This window comes from Myxine glutinosa, chromosome 1 (genome assembly GCF_964187855.1).
Source record: "Myxine glutinosa chromosome 1, kmMyxGlut1.1, whole genome shotgun sequence".
NCBI classification, from domain to species: Eukaryota; Metazoa; Chordata; class Myxini; order Myxiniformes; family Myxinidae; genus Myxine; species Myxine glutinosa.
This window is the reverse complement of record NC_136261.1, coordinates 79,191,366-79,212,944: the sequence shown is the minus strand read 5'-3', so window position 1 is coordinate 79,212,944 and position 21,579 is coordinate 79,191,366. Positions and strand designations below refer to the sequence as shown.

The following is a 21,579-nucleotide window of genomic DNA, read 5'->3' as shown; positions in this document are numbered from 1 at the left end:
GTCGGCCGTGACGCCTCGCAGGGCGAACAGGGACTCCGCCTGCGCGAACCAAACCGCCGCGTGAGCCTCCCAGAAGGTAGGCAGTTTAAGGGCGACTGCCGTGTCCATGTCGATAGGTCACCAATGAAGGAGCTGGGGCTCCCACGTCGATCGGAAGAATGGACGCGACAAAAAGCTAGAATTCATCCGAGTTGCTTTAATGAAATCAAACACTCAGGCACTCTGAAAACCCGTTTATCGGGCAGCAATATATATCGATTAACCCAGGGGGTTTGCCCAGGCCCGGCGCCAGGGGGCGTGGCCCAGCGTCCTGGCTGCGGCCTGGCAAGTTGAGGGCGAGCCTGCCCGGGCATGCCCGGGCGTCCCGACCGAGGCCTGGCAAGTTGAGCGCGGGCCTGCCCGGGCGTCCTGGACGAGCCCGGCATGGTGATCGCTCCGCGTCCTTGATAGGTGCAAGGCGATTGTGAAAACCCAGCGGCAGCCGCTACAGGGCGATATTATTATTTTCTTTTTTTGTATACGTGATTGAGGCTCGTGGAAGAGCTAGAGCAGAATGGAATGAAACAAATGGAAAGGGGGAAGCACCAACAGCAGAGTAGAAATGAGAGCGAGATCAAAGAGAGGGGGAGAAGAACATATGGGGGTGAACAAGATGCACACAAACGGAAAGAAACATAACAAGAAGAGGAAGGGGAAAGTAGGGATTAAATGGAAAAGGAACAAACCAACCAACAATATTAACAAACGAAAAGAGATGAGGGAGAGGGGGGAAAATCACAATAACCTGGAAAATGGAAGTGCTTGAGAATGGGGTCATTTGGGGGTAGAATAGATCATGAGTATGGATGTGGGGTAGAATAAACATGAAAAATACACAGGAGTGAGCACTCAGTAAGAAGAACAATTGAAAAAAATCTATATGGCAGCACAGATGAATCCGGAATGATTGCTTAACTTTTTGGAAGCAGATCTCTCGGAGGACCAAGATAAGTGACTACGACCAGTAAAACGGAAGTGGAAGTCCAATTTGAACAAGATTGTATCCCGCGATGAGCAGTCAAGCACGAAATGGAAAAATTCCTCATCTCAACTCCAAAAAAGATTCAAGATACAACCGTTTGCTGTAAAGATGCATTGCAATTGTTCATCGTTTTGAGACGTCCAGGAGTGGAGTTCAAGTGGATTTTCTTGGTTACATGAAACCATCAATGCAAAGTACGAAGAGCGACTCATTAAGCAATGAGGATGAAGAAGCAAAAGACAACCAAAAGCTGGGGTGCTGTCAAACCTGTGACATCATTGGGCCGAATTGATAACTTTATGTGGAGATGGGAAGACTAGTGCTTGACCTCTGCACTCTCTTCTTCCCCCTCCTCCCCGTGATTGCGGAAATAGATAACCGTGTGATTTCCATTTGTTCAGAAACACTCGACGAGCATCTGTGTGGCAAGAACTTTCACATAGATGTCCTGAAATGGCTGCGGGTACATCCCTATGATTTTTGTTCTTCCTGCATTTAAGGTATCACACAAATCGGACAAATGTGTACGACGTGCACTCGAGGAAAACCATTGGAAAAAGAACAAGGTAGATTTTGTTCACTTGACAAATCGAGCAGGTTAACCTTGAACAACCCTTGTACATAATTTTTCTACACCTTGCTGATTAGCTCTCTATGAGCCTTGACATGTGTAAAGAAGCGGCATCGATTTTCCGTACCACAAAAGGCACTTTCATGAGGATAAAATGCCAAAACATAAGGGTAGATGCCAAATTTCAACAAGCGGAAATGAAAATATGACAGATTTCAAAACGGCAAAGGAAATGGATTTTAAAAAAGCGAAAAAGGAATCAATAGAAGGAAGTACTGGAAAACGCAAACGCAGAGAAAGGAAAGTTTGCAATAGTGCAGCCTATGCTCGATAAATGTACAGTGGTAATCATCCAAAGTGCCAAAAAACAAAAACAGAGAGGAATATGTTATGGAGTTCCGCTGTCTTAGCTGTTATGTATTCTAGCTATTCTGCGATCCCTCGACTTTGGAGGCAAAAATAAAATAAAAACTCGAAATACTTGACCAGACTCGGAAGGCTAAATGGTCAAAGTGTCCGCTGTGAGTCTTGGATTTCAGCAGTTCGATTCCAACCATGGCTGAGTCATACTAAAGACTTAAATAATGGTACATGCTACTTCCTCGCTTGACCCTCAACATTTAGAGGATACAGCATGGGCACTGGGTTGGCATCCAATTGGGAGAGGGGGTAGGGTGGGTGGAGGGAGAATATTTTCTGTAATCGTCTTATTGACTGCTGAGAGAAAAAGAGACGTCACAAATATGGCGTCGCCAGCACCCAGAGTGCTCCAGTAAATTACTTCACTCCCCCCCACCCCCAAGGTGACCTGTGGTGTTTGTCTGAAATAAAGCCCGGTGTTGTCCAATGTACCTGTCTGCATGTACGTGCGTGATTTGTGTAACCGCTCCTCCGTGAGCCTTAAAATGTATTTTTTTTAAACAAAGAAACCCATAACCGGAACACTGATTGATAGTGCTGCCACTGCCACACAGTTTGCATTTGGATTCATAACATAAACAGTGGCAAACTCATTTCAAATGCACATTTTAGAATGGACTTCTGCATAGATGGATAAAATGCATACAACTTTAAACGAAAAAAAAGGCTCAAATTGATTTTCAAAGTAAAGATTGTGGGCCAGAAATTATGCTGCTGGCACTAAGAGTTAATTATTCAAATAATTCCATTATAAAAATAAAGAGCACATCATGTGTGAAAAAAAATCTAAATTGTTTCATCTCATTTGAAAACTACAGTCTGAAATAAAATGAGAGCTGGATCACTGGATCATTAGTGGATTGATTTAATGACCCAGTGGGTTATGCTGGTCAGTCAACTTTTTTTTAAACGTCTCGAAGAAGAATGGTTGTACAATAGAGTGCCCATCCTCTAGGTCTGGGGTTCTTAACCTGCAGTATCCATACCCCTTGGGGGTATGGGGACCAAAATCTGGGGGTATGGGCTCAATTTCTGGGTAATAAGTTACCAATTTTCATCCAAAGAAATAGGCAATTAAAGTAAAAACACCCCTCAGAATACACCAGAGCACCTAGAAATGAAAAAAATTATAGGGGGATATGCCCCCAGTCCCCCCTAGCTATGCGCGCGCACCTTCGGTGCGCCTTGGTCAGTGGTCAGTCAACAGTCTGGCGAAGGGGGTATGGGGACATCGTGGGCAATCCGTTGGGGGTCTTGACAGGGAAAAACGTTAAGAACCCCTGCTCTAAGATCTCAGTCCAACATCCTCACCATTAAATCACCATACCACTTGGAATAGCATCAAAACTGGCATGCCTTGGTTGCAAATTATCACTGCATACTTTTTGCAAGCAATGCTGAGGCCGAGGCCTCGGCACGGCTTTCGTTGCAGCTCCACGGTGAACGTGGTAAGTGGCTCCGGGTCTTCGTCCTGTATGACATCCCGAAATACCAGAAGACGAACGAGCGGCGGTGAACGGCGGAGCGCTATTGTGGCCTCTTCGTGCGTGGCTCCACGCAGGTCCAAACCATTCACCTGCTCACAGCCCGAGAACAAATCTTGTTCCATACCATGATGAAATGGTCATTGAGAATACACGGGATGAGCAAACTACAATGAAACAACCATAGTGAAGCTTTATCTTTTGAAGTGTCTGAGGCTAAGGGACGAATTTGCACAGGTAATAAATACATGAGGATAAGTTAGGATACCATAGGATCGGACAAATTCTAACTACAGCTTAATGTTTAACCTCAATTTTAAACTGTCACGGATGATGTCATCACCACTCATTAAAAGAGGGTCGTGGTCTTGGGTTAACTTTAGATCCAATTTACTCATGCAGACGATAAAATACATGAAATTTTATGTCACAATGCCTCCAACATGCCCTCCAAAATATAGCATGGTCTGAGATGGAGCAAGTTTACGGTACTTTATGACACTGAGATCAGGGTGACTTGTTCTCATGAAAACCAAAACTAGGGACACTTGGGCAGGTGCCAAGGGGGTCCCAGGCCTCCTTGTAGGCAGGGTAAAGGGGGCAGCACACCTTGTTCGGATAAGAGGGCAAAGCCACTACAAAGCTATGAGGTTTTAAGTGTTTAAATAAGCTATGATGTTTTGCGTATTTAAATATGCCTGAGATAGCTGCTTGTGCATATTAGTGTGACATTGTGTATGTCGAGGCCAGCTGCGTCATGGCAAATGGCATCATGACCGAAAAAACCAATACTGTATACTGGAATATAGGACAAATAGCATCTCAGGAAGGTGTGAAACTAGTATAAAATGGAACAATCCTGTAAAATACCGAACCGGTCAGTGACCTAGACGGCAGATTTGACACATTAATTGTACGAGGGTTTTGCATGCCAAAACTTCAAGTTGGTTTGTGTGCACGTTGGCAGCGACGCTATAATAAACTATAAACAAACTGATTACATTGTAGAACTAGACCGGCACACGGTAGAGAGTATACCTGTGCCAGGCTCACCAGTTTACGTTTTGTATCACACTGAAAGGCTGGATCTGCATCCAGACTTTAACCAAAAATTAATTGGCTTGTTCTTGTCACCTACCCAACTCATCCACCAAGTTTTGTCTGAATCGTCATTTTTCGAGATTTTGTGCTATACAGTCGGACCCCGCTATTCGTGGGTTTTGCGTATTCCCCGTTGATAAAACGCGACCTGTTTCTCTCTTCGTGGAAAAGTGTCCCGTGAATTCGTGTTTTTTTTTTCTATTCGCGACTGTGTTCCATGAAATCGCGGGTTTCGCATATTCGCGGTTGACAAAATGCGACCTGTTTCTCTATTCGCGGAAAAGTGTCCCGCAAATTTGTGGGTTTTTTTCCTATCGCGGCTGTATCCCATAAATTCGCGGTTTTTTGGGAGTGCAAAAAAAAAATTCACGAGCCGCTAGCTCGCACAAAGCAGCTGTACATACGCAAATCCCCCCCCCCCCCTTTCTATGAGCATGACCTGCTTATACATTCGTGGTGCTGTGCTTTGCATTTTCATGGCTTTCACGCGATATCCCATCATTCACACTGTGAACAGCTTCGCGGGATATTCCACCAGCTGCATAACACTTTATCCCCGTGAGTTACTATACAGAATAAAAACACTCCACAGTATATGTTAGTGCAATTAGCTGTCTCCCTTTTCCCCATTGAAACAATGTGACAGCATACATTCGTGGGATTTTCATTGACCTTCGCGGATTATCATCGACATTCGCAGGATTTGCCTCGCCATTTGCGGAACTTTCACCGACATTTGCAGATTATCGTCGACATTCGTGGGATTTGCCTCGCCATTTGCGGGATTTTCATGGACATTTGCGGATAATTGCCGACATCCACGGGATTTGCCTCACCATTTGCAGATTTTGCCTCGCCATTCACGGTTTGTTCCTTGATATTTGCAGATATTTGCGATTCGGGAACCAACTCCCCCCTTTTTCCATTGAAATAATGCCCCGTCATTCGCAATCTCAGAATTTGCGGCATTTTGCAGGAACGTATCCCCCGCAAATAGTCCAACTGTATATAATTTTGGCTCCATATCTCAATAATGAAGAATCACTTTAAAAACTAGATGGTATTCATAAAATACTTACCCTGCACAGTCAACTTTGTGCGGCCAACTCTTCTGGTTTTTTTAAGGGATCTCGCGAGATCTTGGAGACGGCAGCAGCGATTCTCGAAGCTCCACACGGTCTCCACGTTTTCAAAGTTAAGTCTGTTCACAATTGTATTTTGTCGAAACTGTATTTATCTTTCGGTGTGTGAAGTTATAGGGTGCCCCTTGGAAGTTTCTCGGTGTTTATCGTTCATAAATTAATCGTCTGTTTGCCGCGTCGCGAGCAAGGCCTTTGCCGCGTCGTGAGCGAATTGAAATCGAAGTTAAGTAATTGTTCCCATTTGTATTTTCGTTATAACTGTATTTATTTTATGGTGTGTATGTACGTATATTGTGTCCCGAGGAAGATTTTCGGTGCAAATCTTTCATACCTTTTTTTTTTTTTTTTTTTTTTTTTTTTTTTTTTTTTTTTTTTTTTTTTTTTTTTTTTTTTTTTTTTTTTTTTTTTTTTTTTTTTTTTTTTTTTTTTGTATACAATATCGAGGCTCGTGAAAGAGCGAACATTAATCACATGAACACACAGAAAGACAAACCGACACATAAAACATATAACATAGGGAGCGGTAGACAAGATGGGGAGAGAGGGGGAAGGACACAAACACAACATTTGAGAGCAGGGACCGAGAGACATGGAGACATCGAGAGATCTGAGAGAGGGCGAGGGCTTTGGGGGGGGGGGCGTGGGAAGGGGGCAGTGGGAGAGGTATAAAACATATGGACACTGCCAGGACTTCCAGGAAAGAAGTTGGAATTTCAAACAAGGTGGATCTGGGGTGAATTAGCGGGGGTAGAAAAGATCAAGGTTTTGGATGGGGGAAGATAAGAGATGGTGGTGAACAGCTGTTTTAAAGACCTGGAGGGAGGAGTGGGATTGAAGGGAGTGAGGGAGTTTGTTCCAGAGGCGGGAGAAAAGAGGAATGAAAGAGTGAAGGTGAGCGGAGAGCCGAGATTTCGGCAGTTTAACCATCAGAGGGTTGCTGGCAGATCTTGTGCGACCTGTAGGAATATTTGGGGGACAGAGCACAGAGAGAGCTGGGGGTGCAAGGCCGGAGAGGAGTCGGTAGAAGACAGAAAGACCACCTACCTGCCTGCGGTGAGTGAGTGAAAGGCCCTCAGAGATAGCTTCATCGCGGGAGATTCCAATAATTCTGAAAGCTTTGGTTTCAACAGCGTGAAGCCGAGCTAGGTGTGAGGCAGGAGCACCGGCCCATAGGGGAGAACAGTATTCCATTGAGCTGCGGATGAAAGCCTTGTATGTGGTGAGGAGCTCAGGTGTGCCGAGGAAGGACTTCGCACGACGGAGGATGCCCAGTCGGCGACTGGCTTTGGAGGCCAGCTTGGAAATGTGGTTTTCCCAAGAAAGATCATGGCAGATAGTGAGACCCAAAATCTTGAGCGACAGAACTTCTTGGAGAGGATTGTTGAGAAAGTAGATGGGAGGGTTGTCCAGTCGATCTTTTCGGAGAGACATAGTAAGAGTGTGAGATTTGTCAGGATTGAAAGACATGTTCCACTTGTTTGACCAGTCTGTGATTTTGTCCAGGTCTTCAGAGAGTGAGGAGGCAGCAGACTGCCGATCTGAGGGAAGAGGAATGGAGCGGCAGAGAGTGGAGTCATCAGCAAAGAGATAGAGAGGATTTTCGAGAGAGTCAGAGAGATCATTGATGAAGACCAGAAAAAGCACGGGGCCCAGAACACTGCCTTGGGGAACTCCAGCCTGAACAGGAAGAGGAGATGAGAGAAACCCATTCAGGGCCACACGTTGACGACGACTAGAGAGGAAGTCCGCGAGCCATGCGTGGAGATTTCCATGGATACCAAAGGAGGAGAGTTTGGTGAGCAGAGCGGGGTGCCAGACCGTGTCGAAGGCACGTGATATGTCGAGGGAGACAGCTCTAATTTCCTGTTTGGCATTGAGGACCTCCATCCATTGTTGAGACAGCAGAAGCAGCATGTCCAGAGTAGAGTGACCTGGTCTGAAACCAAATTGATGATCAGAGATCAAGCCATTGGAGAAGAGGAAAGATTTCATATCAGAAGCAATGATGGATTCCATGACTTTGCTGATAATTGGGAGAAGGCTGATTGGTCTGTAGTTGCTAGGATCTGTTTTTGCACCTTTTTTGTGCAAAGCGGTGATGTTGGCTGATTTCCAAGCAGATGGCAGTTGACCTTGAGCAAAAGAGAGGGTGAAGAGAACAGAGAGAGGGTGAGATAGAGCAGCAGAGCAGGATTTTAGGACCCGTGGGCTGATGCCGTCGGGTCCAGTTGCAGAATCAGAGTCGAGGGTTGACAGAAACTTTTCCACCTTGTCAGGAGGAAAGGACACGGAGTCCAGGAGCAGCAGGGTACGACTGGGTATGGTGGGTACAGAGAGGGATGGGTTTGGGACACAAGATTTAGAGGCAAACACAGAGTTGAGGCATTCAGCTTTTTCACGTGCGGAGTCAGCTGTGTAGCCGTTTGAGGTAAGGGAGGGGATGGAGGGGGAACAAACACCAGAAACGGATTTGACCAGACGCCACCAGGATTTGGAAGAGGGAGACAGATAAGAGAGTTCGGTCTTGAGAACGGAGAGATATTGTTTCCTGGCTCTCCTGAGGGTGGACACACACTTGTTTCGGGCTTTGTGAAAGGAAATGAGATTTCCTTCCGTTGGATTTGCTTTCCAGGAGACGAAGGCAAGTTGTTTCTGGGCAACAGCCTCACCACAAGATTCCGTGTACCATGGACGGGAGGAAGGGTATGACAACTGAAGACGAGATGGGATAAATCTGTGCATGAGAGAGAGCAATTTACTTTGGAAGAATTCCCAGGATGAGTTGATGTCAGAGGTGGTAGAGATGGGAGACCAGTCCAGATGATTGATGGCTGCTTGAAGACCGTGCCAGTTGGCCTGAGTGAAATGCCAGACTCGTCGACGCTGAGCAGGCTCCCTGAGGATGGTCAGAGAGATGTCCACTTTAACAAGGACATGATCAGATGATCCGATCGGAGCAGAAGAAGAGCAGCAGACATTTTCAGGGAAGTTAGTCATAACCAAGTCCAGAAGAGAAGATGTTCCGTTGACTGAGATCCGGGTCGGGAAATTGACAGATTGTGTCAGTCCCAGTGAGTCGCAGAAGTCCTTTGCTGAGGAGCCATGGCTGGTGAGAGAGGTACCCACACCCAGCCAACTGGCATGATGACAGTTGAAATCACCACATATGAGGAAGAGAGAGTTGGGATGAGTAGATAGAAGTTGGTCCATATCATCAGACAGCGAGATGTAGATGGAGTCATCACTGTTTGGTGGACGGTACAACACACATATGAACAAGAGGTGGGAGCGAAGGGGAAGCCGTAGCCAGAGGTATTCCTGGGGGTGAGGTGGAGAGAGTGCAGTGCAGGGCGAGTGAGGAAGAGAGTTTTTGATAAAGATAGCAACCCCGCCTCCAGGACGAGGCTCAGGTCTATCATACCGGAGGAGGGAGTAGCCCGGGAGAGATACTATGGAATCAGAGACATCATAAAGGAGGAAAGTTTCTGTTAAGCAGATCACGTCTGGTTTGACAGAAGCAACCTGTATGGAGAGATCAGTTAAGTTTGAACGAAGGCCCCGGATGTTTGAGGTCCATACCGTTAATGAAGAGGAAGGGGGAGCATCAGATACAGAACAGGGGGGAGGAGGGGTAGGGTAAGATGTGGAAGAGGTGGAAGAGGTAGGGAGAGCTGTTGAAGGTGTGTCAGAGATTTCAGAATAGCTCGGAGAAAGGGAAGGATGGGGTGGACAAAAGGTTTGATGGTGATTGGGTGAGCCACAATGAGGTGTTATTTGAGGAGGGGGAAGAGCGAGGCAGAAGGTTGGGGGAGATGGAGGTGAGAGTTTGAAGGGGGAAGAAGCGGGGAGGACGCTTTGAGGAGGGGGAGTGAGCGGGGGGAAATTGAGAAGCAATGAGGGTGGGGAGATTTGAAGGGGAGGGGTGAGGGGGGAGTTTGGGAGGGAAGGGACAAGGGGAGGGATTTGAAAGGGATGGGATATGGGGGAGATTTGGAGGGGAGGGGTGAGGCAGGAGTCTAGGAGGGGAGGGGCGAGGGGGCGTCTTGGCGGGGAGGGGTGAGGGAGTAGTTTAGGAGGGAGGGGGCAAGGGGGGAGATTTGAAAGGGATGGTTGATGGGGAAGATTTGGAGGGGAGGGGTGATGGGGAAGATTTGGAGGGGAGGGGTTATGGGGAAGATTTGGAGGGGAGGGGTGAGATTGGATTTTTGAAAGTGTACGATTTATGGGAAACGAACATTTATTGCAAAATGAGTTTCTTGTGACCTTCGAGTTAAAAATACGTTTAAGGACGCTGGATGGAGGATGGAGTGCAGGAGAGTTTAGGGAATGTAGAACAAAGGCACTATAGGAGATGGATATTTTTTTTGGGATGAATTGATTTGGTGAGCAAGTCGAAAGCAGCCTTTTAAAGAAGAAGAAGAAAAAGGTGTTATAAAATATGACGGAATACATAACTTGAGGGGAAAGTGTAAACATTGAAGGTTAATGAGTGAAAACTATCTGGGGAAATGGGGGAGAAACACGTGGTCGAAGAACGAACGAACGAATAAGAATGAATAAACGAATGAGAACAGAGAAGGAAATGTTGTTTTTTTTTTTGTTTTTTTTTGAGTTGAGATTTACACAAGGAAGTAGGCTATGGGTGAAAAGACTGGGAATACAGAGAACGAAAGTTATTGGATCACAAACGACGGACCACTGAGAGAAAAACAAAGCCTCAAGGTTGTACAGTGCACACTGTACAAGGCCTTGCTCGCGACACGGCAAACAGACGATCAATTTATGAAAGATAAACACCGAGAAACAACCAAAGTTGCACACAATAACTTCACACGCCGAAAGATAAATACAGTTTCGACAAAATACAATTGTGAACAGACTTAACTTCGAAAAACGTAGAGACCGTGTGGAGCTTCGAAAATCCCTGCCGCCGTCTCCAAGATCTCGCCAATACCTGTATTGAAAATCGTGTTAATTAGTGTCGTGTCTTGAGGCCTTGTACAGTGTACACTGTACAACCTTGAGGCTTTGTTTTTCTCTCAGCGGTCCGTCGTTTGTGATCCAATAACTTTCGTTCTCTGTTTTCCCAGTCTTTTCACCCCACAGCCTACTTCATTGTGTAAATCTCAACTCAAAAAAAACAAAAAAAAAACATTTCCTTCTCTGTTCTCATTCGTTTATTCATTCTTATTCGTTCGTTCGTTCTTCGACCACGTGTTTCTCCCCCATTTTCCCAGATAGTTTTCACTGTTATTAACCTTCAATGTTTACACTTTCCCCTCAAGTTATGTATTCCGTCATATATTATAACACCCTTTTCTTCTTCTTCTTTAAAAGGCTGCTTTCAACTTGCTCACCAAATCTATTCATCCCCAAAAAAAATTCCATCTCTTATAGTGCCTTTTTTCTACATTCCCTAACCTCTCCTGCACTCCATCCTCCATCCAGCGTCCTAAAACGTATTTTTGACTCGAAGGTCACAAGAAACTCATTTTGCAATAAATGTTCGTTTCCCATTAATCGTACACTTTCTAAAATCAAATCTCACCCCTCCCCTCCAAATCTTCCCCATCACCCCTCCCCTCCAAATCTTCCCCATCACCCATCCCTTTCAAATCTTCCCCCTTTCCCCTCCCCTCCTAATCCTCCACATCACCCATCCCTTTCAAATCTCCCCCCTTGCCCCCTCCCTCCTAAACTACCCCCTCACCCCTCCCCTCCAAGACTCCCCCTCGCCCCTCCCCTCCGAGACTCCTCCCTCACCCCTCCCCTCCAAATCTCCCCCATATCCCATCCCTTTCAAATCCCTCCCCTTGTCCCTTCCCTCCCAAACTCCCCCCTCGCCCCTCCCCTTCAAATTTCCCCACCCTCATTTCTTCTCAATTTCCCCCCTCTCAATCCTCCTCCTCAAAGCGTCCTCCCCGCTTCTTCCCCCTTCCAACTCTCACCTCCATCTCCCACAACCTTCTGCCTCGCTCTTCCCCCTCCTCAAATAACACCTCGTTGTGCCTCACCCAATCACCATCAAACCTTTTGTCCGCCCCATCCTTCCCTTTCTCCGAGCTATTCTGAAATCTCTGACACACCTTCAACAGCTCTCCCTACCTCTTCCACCTCTTCCACATCTTACACTGCGCCTCCTCCCCCCTGTTCTGTATCCGATGCTCCCCCTTCCTCTTCATTAACGGTATGGACCTCAAACATCCAGGGCCTTCGTTCAAACTTAACTGATCTCTCCATACAGGTTGCTTCTGTCAAACCAGACGTGATCTGCTTAACAGAAACTTTCCTCCTTCATGATGTCTCTGATTCCTTAGTATCTCTCCCGGGTTACTCCCTCCTCCGGTATGATAGACCTGAGCCTCGTCCTGGAGGTGGGGTTGCTATCTTTATCAAAAACTCTCTTCCTCACTCGCCCTGCACTGTACTCTCTCCACCTCACCCCCAGGAATACCTCTGGCTACGGCTTCCCCTTCGCTCCCACCTCTTGTTCATATGTGTGTTGTACCGTCCACCAAACAGTGATGACTCCATCTACATCTCGCTGTCTGATAATATGGACCAACTTCTATCTACTCATCCCAACTCTCTCTTCCTCACATGTGGTGATTTCAACTGTCATCATGCCAGTTGGCTGGGTGTGGGTACCGCCCTCACCAGCCATGGCTCCTCAGCAAAGGACTTCTGCGACTCACTGGGACTGACGCAATCTGTCAATTTCCCGACCCGGATCTCAGTCAACGGAGCATCTTCTCTTCTGGACTTGGTTATGACTAACTTCCCTGAAAATGTCTGCTGCTCTTCTTCTGCGCCAATCGGATCATCTGATCATGTCCTTGTTAAAGTGGACATCTCTCTGACAATTCTCAGGGAGCCTGCTCAGCGTCGACGAGTCTGGCATTTCACTCAGGCCAACTGGCACAGTCTTCAAGCAGCCATCAATCATCTGGACTGGTCTCCCATCTCTACCACCTCTGACATCAACTCATCCTGGGAATTCTTCCAAAGTAAATTGCTCTCTCTCATGCACAGATTTATCCCATCTCGTCTTCAGTTGTCATACCCTTCCTCCCGTCCATGGTACACGGAATCTTGTGGTGAGGCTGTTGCCGAGAAACAACTTGCCTTCGTCTCCTGGAAAGCAAATCCAACGTAAGGAAATCTCATTTCCTTTCACAAAGCCCGAAACAAGTGTGTGTCCACCCTCAGGAGAGCCAGGAAACAATATCTCTCCGTTCTCAAGACCGAACTCTCTTATCTGTCTCCCTCTTCCAAATCCTGGTGGCGTCTGGTCAAATCCGTTTCTGGTGTTTGTTCCCCCTCCATCCCCTCCCTTACCTCAAACGGCTACACAACTGACTCCGCACATGAAAAAGCTGAATGCCTCAACTCTGTGTTTGCCTCTAAATCTTGTGTCCCAAACCCATCCCTCTCTGTACCCACCATACCCAGTCGTACCCAGCTGCTCCTGGACTCCGTGTCCTTTCCTCCTGACAAGGTGGAAAAGTTTCTGTCAACCCTCGACTCTGATTCTGCAACTGGACCCGACGGCATCAGCCCATGGGTCCTAAAATCCGGCTCTGCCGCTCTATCTCACCCTCTCTCTGTTCTCTTCACCCTCTCTTTTGCTCAAAGTCAACTGCCATCTGCTTGGAAATCAGCCAACATCACCACTTTGCACAAAAAAGGTGCAAAAACAGATCCTAGCAACTACAGACCAATCAGCCTTCTCCCAATTATCAGCAAAGTCATGGAAACCATCATTGCTTCGGATATGAAATCTTTCCTCTTCTCCAATGGCTTGATCTCTGAGCATCAATTTGGTTTCAGACCAGGTCACTCTACTCTGGACATGCTGCTTCTGCTGTCTCAACAATGGATGGAGGTCCTCAATGCCAAACAGGAAATTAGAGCTGTCTCCCTCGACATATCACGTGCCTTCGATACGGTCTGGCACCCCGCTCTGCTCACCAAACTCTCCTCCTTTGGTATCCATGGAAATCTCCATGCATGGCTGGCTGACTTCCTCTCTAGTCGTCGTCAACGTGTGGCCCTGAATGGGGTTCTCTCATCTCCTCTTCCTGTTCAGGCTGGAGTTTCCCAAGGCAGTGTTCTGGGCCCTGTGCTTTTTCGGGTCTGCATCAATGATCTCTCTGACTCTCTTGAAAATCCTCTCTATCTCTTTGCTGATGACTCCACTCTCTGCCGCTCCATTCCTCTTCCCTCAGATCGGCAGTCTGCAGCCTCCTCACTCTCTGAAGACTTGGACAAAATCACAGACTGGTCAAACAAGTGGAACATGTCTTTCAATCCTGACAAATCTCACACTCTTACTATGTCTCTCCGAAAAGATCGACTGGACAACCCTCCCATCTACTTTCTCAACAATCCTCTCCAAGAAGTTCTGTCGCTCAAGCTTTTGGGTCTCACTATCTGCCATGATCTTTCTTGGGAAAACCACATTTCCAAGCTGGCCTCCAAAGCCAGTCGCCGACTGGGCATCCTCCGTCGTGCGAAGTCCTTCCTCGGCACACCTGAGCTCCTCACCACATACAAGGCTTTCATCCGCAGCTCAATGGAATACTGTTCTCCCCTATGGGCCGGTGCTCGTGCCTCACACCTAGCTCGGCTTCACGCTGTTGAAACCAAAGCTTTCAGAATTATTGGAATCTCCCGCGATGAAGCTATCTCTGAGGGCCTTTCACTCACTCACCGCAGGCAGGTAGGTGGTCTTTCTGTCTTCTACCGACTCCTCTCCGGCCTTGCACCCCCAGCTCTCTCTGTGCTCTGTCCCCCAAATATTCCTACAGGTCGCACAAGATCTGCCAGCAACCCTCTGATGGTTAAACTGCCGAAATCTCGGCTCTCTGCTCAACTTCTCTTTCATTCCTCTTTTCTCCCACCTCTGGAACAAACTCCCTCACTCCCTTCAATCCCACTCCTCCCTCCAGGTCTTTAAAACAGCTGTTCACCATCATCTCTTATCTTCCCCCATTCAAAACCTTGATCTTTTCTACCCCCGCTAATTCACTCCAGATCCACCTTGTTTGAAATTCCAACTTCTTTCCTGGAAGTCCTGGCCGTGTCCATATGTTTTATACGTCTCCCACCCCCCCCCTTCCCATGCCCCGTCCCCCAAAGCCCTCGCCCTCTCTCAGATCTCTCGATGTCTCCATGTCTCTCGGTCCCTGCTCTCAAATGTTGTGTTTGTGTCCTTCCCCCTCTCTCCCCATCTTGTCTACCGCTCCCGATGTTGTATGTTTTTGTGTCGGTTTGTCTTTCTGTGTGATTAATGTTCGCTCTTTCACGAGCCTCGATGTTGTATACAAAAAAAAAAGAAAAAAAAAAAGGGGGGATTTCTTTCTTTGATCCAATATGGCTGCCAGACCATGTGACCGATGACATCATAAATTTACATTCTCCAATATAATTGTTATGTCGATCACACTCTATTTCAAACTGATCGGACAAAGCGTTGTACTTGTCGAATCATGATGTCACCAATTATGTAATGATAAAAAACAAAAAAACAAAACAAAACAAAACACCTTTAGAGGCCATCATGTGATAATTAATAACACTTATTCCCCATGCAGAGTTCTTTACACGGAGCCATTTCAATTTTCTCCATGGAGTGGTTTCAGAGATATAGAGGTGCAACTTTTTTTGGTTTTTCCAAGATGCCGCCTGTACCACGTGACCTATGACATCATAATTATCATTAAAATATTCTACAGGATGAGAAGCTCCTATGGTGAACATTTCAATGGTTGCAGTGAAATTTTTTTTATACTGATCGGATTAAGCATTGTACTTGTCGAATTATGACATCATAATGAAAGCGTAACATCATTAAAATGACATTAATTGGATTAACCGATGACATCATTAAAACATATTATTTCCCTTGGGGGAGTATTGACAATGAACCATGTTTAAAATTTTTCCATTGATAGGTTTCGGAGATATAAAGGTGCAACGTTTTTCCAAGATGGCGTCCATACCATGTAACGTATGGCCTCATAATTATCAGTAAAATATTCTACAGGAGGAGGTGCTTCCATGCTGCAAAATTCGTGTTAATCAGACCAATCGGACCTGAGAAAATGAATTTTTAAAACAAGACCGATAGTCTAACAACAGCGTAGCCGGGCTTGTTTGATACATTAGATTAAGAGGATAGTATGACCTGGGTGGGGATATCAGTTACCAGATACTGCAAGTATTAAAAAAATTTGATTTCACGCATTGACAGCAGATTCGTGAAGAACTTGGACAAAAAAACATACCCAGTCTGAATGTTGCGACATACAGTCAATCTCGAAACTGCAAATGGTGAATCCACGAATGTCACGGATGAAAGCCCTTACGTCATCATTTCCTCATTCAGTTTTAAACTCAATATCTCTATATTTTTATTCCAAACAGCATGATTCATCATTCCAATTACAAATTAATACTATTAGCAACGGTACCCGCCATAAGGGTGGGGCTTCAATTGGGAGGCCCAAATGAAAAGGCAAAATATCAGAAATTGAAGGCTTTTTAAAATTTATTTTGAACGATTTATGTAAACATCCGTTAAATCATATCACACGCAAATCATCAAAATCTAAACAGTATTTGTCGAATTTCAATAAAAGCCACATCACTGTTCATATCGGTAAATATTATTCCATCGTGTTTGGAAAAACTGGAAAATTGGAAAATTGGGGAGAAAATTGGCAACACAATATAGCATATTTTAATTTTACTCCAGGGGGTCCCAGGATTACCCACCCAAAATTTCGTTGCGATCGGTTCAGCCGTTTTTGCGGTACCTGGGAACGGACGGACATTTGGTGAATTATAGTAAGATGCAGGCACGTACGCACGCAGCCGATCGCTCAAGCCCGCTTTTCGCTTCGCTCGGGGCAGGGTATTTATCGGATCCAGATCCAATTCTTTAAAAAATCGAATCGATTCATCCATGTCACACACCCAACCTGCCCACCAAATTCCGTCCAAATCCATCCATAACGTTTTTTTAGATATCGTGCTCCCATGAAGATAGACAGACAAACAGCTAGGGGTGAAAACATAACCTCCGTCCACCAGTTAGAAAGCGACAAGCCACCGATAGCAGTAATTATGATAAATAGGGAAAAATTGATACGTAAAGCAACAACTGCAACTATAGTAGAGGGTGGTGAATAAAGCAAAGCGAATGAAAAAAATTCCACTAACACCAAATGGCAAGAAGGTGAAAAATCATCGACTTGGGCATACATATTTAACAATAAACAACTCTTGCCTTTAGAATCTGATCTCCAGGCCAAAGTCGGCTATCTTTCGCTGCTGCGCCCTCTTCATACACTTCATGTATCACAATGGCACCCTGGGGGGACACTTTGGTTGAGATCACATTTAATCATTCCTGAAAGACACTGATGGGAGCGAGTGTGCGCATTTCACAAGCGACTGCACGGCCATCGACAATGCCAGTATAGCTGCATCTCTCTCCAGTTAGAGCAAGATCTGGTTTCAGACATTACGCTGCTGTGATTAATCACTCCAGAGGGAGACACATCGCTTTCTGCAAGCTCCGATCCGTGCCCAGCATGGTTGAGAATGCTGCGGTATGGAACGCACTGCCAAAATGCAACAGTGTACTGTATTTCCAATTTGTAAAATCTTTACATGCCGCCATTTGTCTATCACACCGAATGGTGATGAGAATGCCCACGCAAGAGGAGCCAAATAATCCAGAACACTCTTTCCCAATAAGGCTAATTTGAATGCAATACGCAGCAATGAGACATTCCTTCAAGCATTGATTTTCCAATAAACCGGCACTGCTTTAAATATATATTATGTGTGCTGGTCATATGGATGCTCGGCTCATTAGTACGAGGTAAAAAGTAAAGCATCGACACAGATCAAACTCGTAAGGGCGATACAAAATTAATGCCAAAAGGGATTTTCCCACAACAACAAAGCGCATCAAAAGGTTCAGAAAACAGACTGAAGATTCATGAAAGAAATTCACCAAGTACATCGACAATGATAACATATCGAGTGACCATGAGGAACCACCTTTAGAGGCCATTTTTCTCCGCAGAGCAGGGGTTGGCCTTTTTCGGGCACCGTGGTCCCCTTTTTGAAGCAATGTTTTATGTTCGGGTGCCCTTCCTGCCGCCAACCCTGTTGGTCGCCTTTTGCGACACACAGGGAATTACCAGTGAATTGGTACTCAATTTGCCGACCTCGGAAGGATGACAGGCTGAGTCAACCCCATTGGCGTTAATTCAGCAATCGACCGGGATTCGAACCCAGGATCCTAAGATCCCAAGCCGGCACCCAAACCGCTAAGCCAACACCTGGCTGAGTGACCATGAGGATTGGGACCAAATCTACAGGGTGGATTGAAAGTCACTTTAGCCACGCTAAATGTCTCACACCTCCTTACCTCTCTTCCCCCCTCTGCCCTGATATGTGGCAACACTGACTCGTTGATGCGGGCGTCAGTAGGAAGGTAGACAGCATGGCGGATACAAATTGTTGCAGTGTTAAAAAAGCAGTTGGTTGCTTGTGTTTGGGTGCAGGAAAGGGCGGGCACACAAAGGCCGAACAACTGTTCAAGTGCGGACAGCTTTCGGGTAACTCTTTGGATAGCCTTTTCCACCGAAGCTCCTCTAACGTGGCCACCAATGTAGTCCAGATCTAACCACTCCAGGCACCTATTTGTGCGGCTTCATAATGGAGAAAATATCGACAAACAGGTATAGGACGATTGAATAAATGTGCGCTGCAGTCATCACCTCTTTCGCACAACAGGTGACTCCACAAATACGTCTAAAAGGACTTGGCAACGGATTCAGTGGTGCAAGCAGAATAATGGAGCGCATAAATATACAATGACTGATTCATCATTGTAAGTACTGCACAATAAAACCAATATTATTAAGAGTTTTGAGTGAATTCTTTACTGGGAGGGGAAACGCAACTTTCAGGCCACCCTGTAGATTTGAATAGAGACTTGAATGAAATGTAGTTTCTGGCCTACTAACATTGTGAGCTCTTCCACAAAATATATTTCTCAGAAACAAATACGACGAATGTAAAATTCAAACAATATTTAGCAAAAAGAAGAGCCATCATGGTTACCTTACCAGAGGTGTGTCTGAGCCACCGACGACACTGAGGCCGAGACCAGTACGGCCTTTGCAAATCTCAATCATCGTTTCTCGCCCCGAAAACACGGGACAGGTGGCTGGCTTGGAGAGCAGGGAAGGTAAGGGGGTTGCCGTTACTGCAAAGAGACATGCAACGAACAAAAATAAATAAAATAAAAACATTATTATAATCGGGATCTGTTATAACAAGGTCTCACATGTTAGGAGCACTGTTATAACAAGGTCTCACATGTTAGGAGTACTGTTATAACAAGGTCTCACATGTTAGGAGCACTGTTATAACAAGGTCTCACATGTTAGGAGCACTGTTATAACAAGGTCTCACATGTTAGGAGCACTGTTATAACAAGGACTCACATGTTAGGAGCACTGTTATAACAAGGTCTCACATGTTAGGAGCACTGTTATAACAAGGTCTCACATGTTAGGAGCACTGTTATAACAAGGTCTCACATGTTAGGAGCACTGTTATAACAAGGTCTCACATGTTAGGAGCACTGTTATAACAAGGACTCACATGTTAGGAGCACTGTTATAACAAGGACTCACATGTTAGGAGCACTGTTATAACAAGGACTCACATGTTAGGAGCACTGTTATAACAAGGTCTCACATGTTAGGAGCACTGTTATAACAAGGTCTCACATGTTAGAAGCACTGTTATAACAAGGACTCACATGTTAGGAGCACTGTTATAACAAGGTCTCACGTGTTAGGAGCACTGTTATAACAAGGTCTCACATGTTAGGAGCACTGATATAACAAGGCATCTCCTCAGTGAAAGACACATGAAAGCCCGCTTGGAGTTTGCAAAAAAAGCACCTAAAGGACTCTCAGACTGTGAGAAACAAGATTCTGTGGGCTTTCATGTGTCTTTCACTGAGGAGAGGCTTCCGTCTGGCCACTCTCCCATAAAGCCCAGATCGGTGGAATGTTGCAGTGATGGTTGTCCTTCTGGAAGTTTCTCCCATCTCCACACAGGATCTCTGGAACTCAGCCAGAGTGACCATTGGGTTCTTGGTCACCTCTCTTACCAAGGCCCTTCTCCCCCGATTGCTCAGTTTGGCCGGGCGGCCCAACTCGAGGAAGAGTCCTGGTTGTTCCAAACTTCTTCCATTTAAGAATTATGGAGGCCACTGTGCTCTTGGGAACCTTCATTGCAGCAGAGATTTTTTTGTAGGCTTCCCCAGATCTGTGCCTCGACACAATCCTGTCTCTGAGCTCTGCAGGCAGTTCCTTCGACGTCATGGCTTGGTTTTTTCTCTAATATGCATTGTCAGCTGTGAGACCTTATATATACAAGTGTGTGCCTTTCCAAACCATGTCCAATCAATTGAATTTATCACAGGTTAACTCCAAACAAGGTGTAGAAACATCTCAAAGATGATCAAGAGAAATGGGAGGCACCTGAGCTAAATTTCAAGTGTCATAGCAAAGGGTCTGAATACTTACGTAAATGTGATATTTCATTTGTTTCTTTTTAATATATTTGCAAAACTTTCTAAAATCCTGTTTTCTCTTTGTCATTATGGTTGATTGAGTGTAGATTGATGAGGGAAAAATGAATTTAAACGATTTCAGCATAAGGCTGCAACATAACAAAATGTGAAAAAAGTGAAGGGGTCTGAATACTTTCTGAATGCACTGTAATCATCAATTCTCCCTTTTTGACATGCTGTGCCTGGATGTTGTAAGGAATTACAGCAAATGATGGATGATGACGATTAACTCCCATTTTATATTCCGTGGATGTTGAGGGACCAGGAACCATGTGCCGCATGATCATGCATTTGCTTAATTATATTATTGGAAACAATTTTCCATAATGACATGCCACTGGAATTCCAAACATCATTTTTCATCTTTTAATGCAGTTTTTCTTAAAAGTTGTTTCCCTTTATTAGGCATTATTTGTACTCTGAATGATAAATCCCTGCGTACTAAGCTCTTCCTCTGCTTGGTGCGATCGAGGCAGTCTGCACACATCACTCATAGGGTTACTTCCATACACACAAGAAGCAGAAAAGAAAATTAATGAGAAGCCAGGAGTCGCAACGGCCAATGCTCTAAAGAGTCGCCTTTGTGGAGAAGGAGGAACACATTAGAAAGGACAATAGTGAAGATATTCAATGCAATTGGAACACCAACTGCAATGCATGGGTCATCCATCTGCACCTGCAGAATAACAGAGAAGAAAAACGACATTCCTTCGAAATGCACTTGTTGAGTGGCTTACTAAACATACAATGAGATGATGCTGCAAGAAATGGAGACATCAGAGAAAGACAAACTGGAGAGTTCATAGAGCACCTGCGCACAGTGTTCAAATGTATAGTGAGTGTGAGAATACGTTGATCAAGAGTGAAGTGGTTTGCCCATTTTTTTAAAGAACGACCAGACTCGGTGGTGTACTGGTTAGAGACTCTGTTCCGAGTCTGGGAGATCGGCGGATCAAACCCCTGACCGAATCACACCAAAGACTAAAAATGGTACATGCTTCTTCCTTGCTTGATGCTCAGAATTAAAAATGATAAGAACACTGATAATCCCCATCGGCTGGCATCCATGGGGAGGAGGAAATGCCTCTTTAGGAAATGTCCTGCCGAGTGCGGTGAGAAAGGCGGTGCCATTGTTGTGGTGTTCCTGGTACCCAGAGTTCTCGGGG

General features: G+C 45.5%; 1 protein-coding gene across 1 annotated transcript in view; it reads right to left on the bottom strand.

The window, feature by feature from the left end:
- Positions 1-21,579, bottom strand: part of PATJ (PATJ crumbs cell polarity complex component) — a 327,659-nt gene that overhangs the window by 78,295 nt on the left and 227,785 nt on the right. Inside the window, 3 exon segments of the mRNA XM_078771907.1 lie at positions 3,395-3,588; positions 17,033-17,116; positions 18,891-19,030. Of these exon segments, the coding sequence (XP_078628033.1) occupies positions 3,395-3,588; positions 17,033-17,116; positions 18,891-19,030 (418 nt within the window).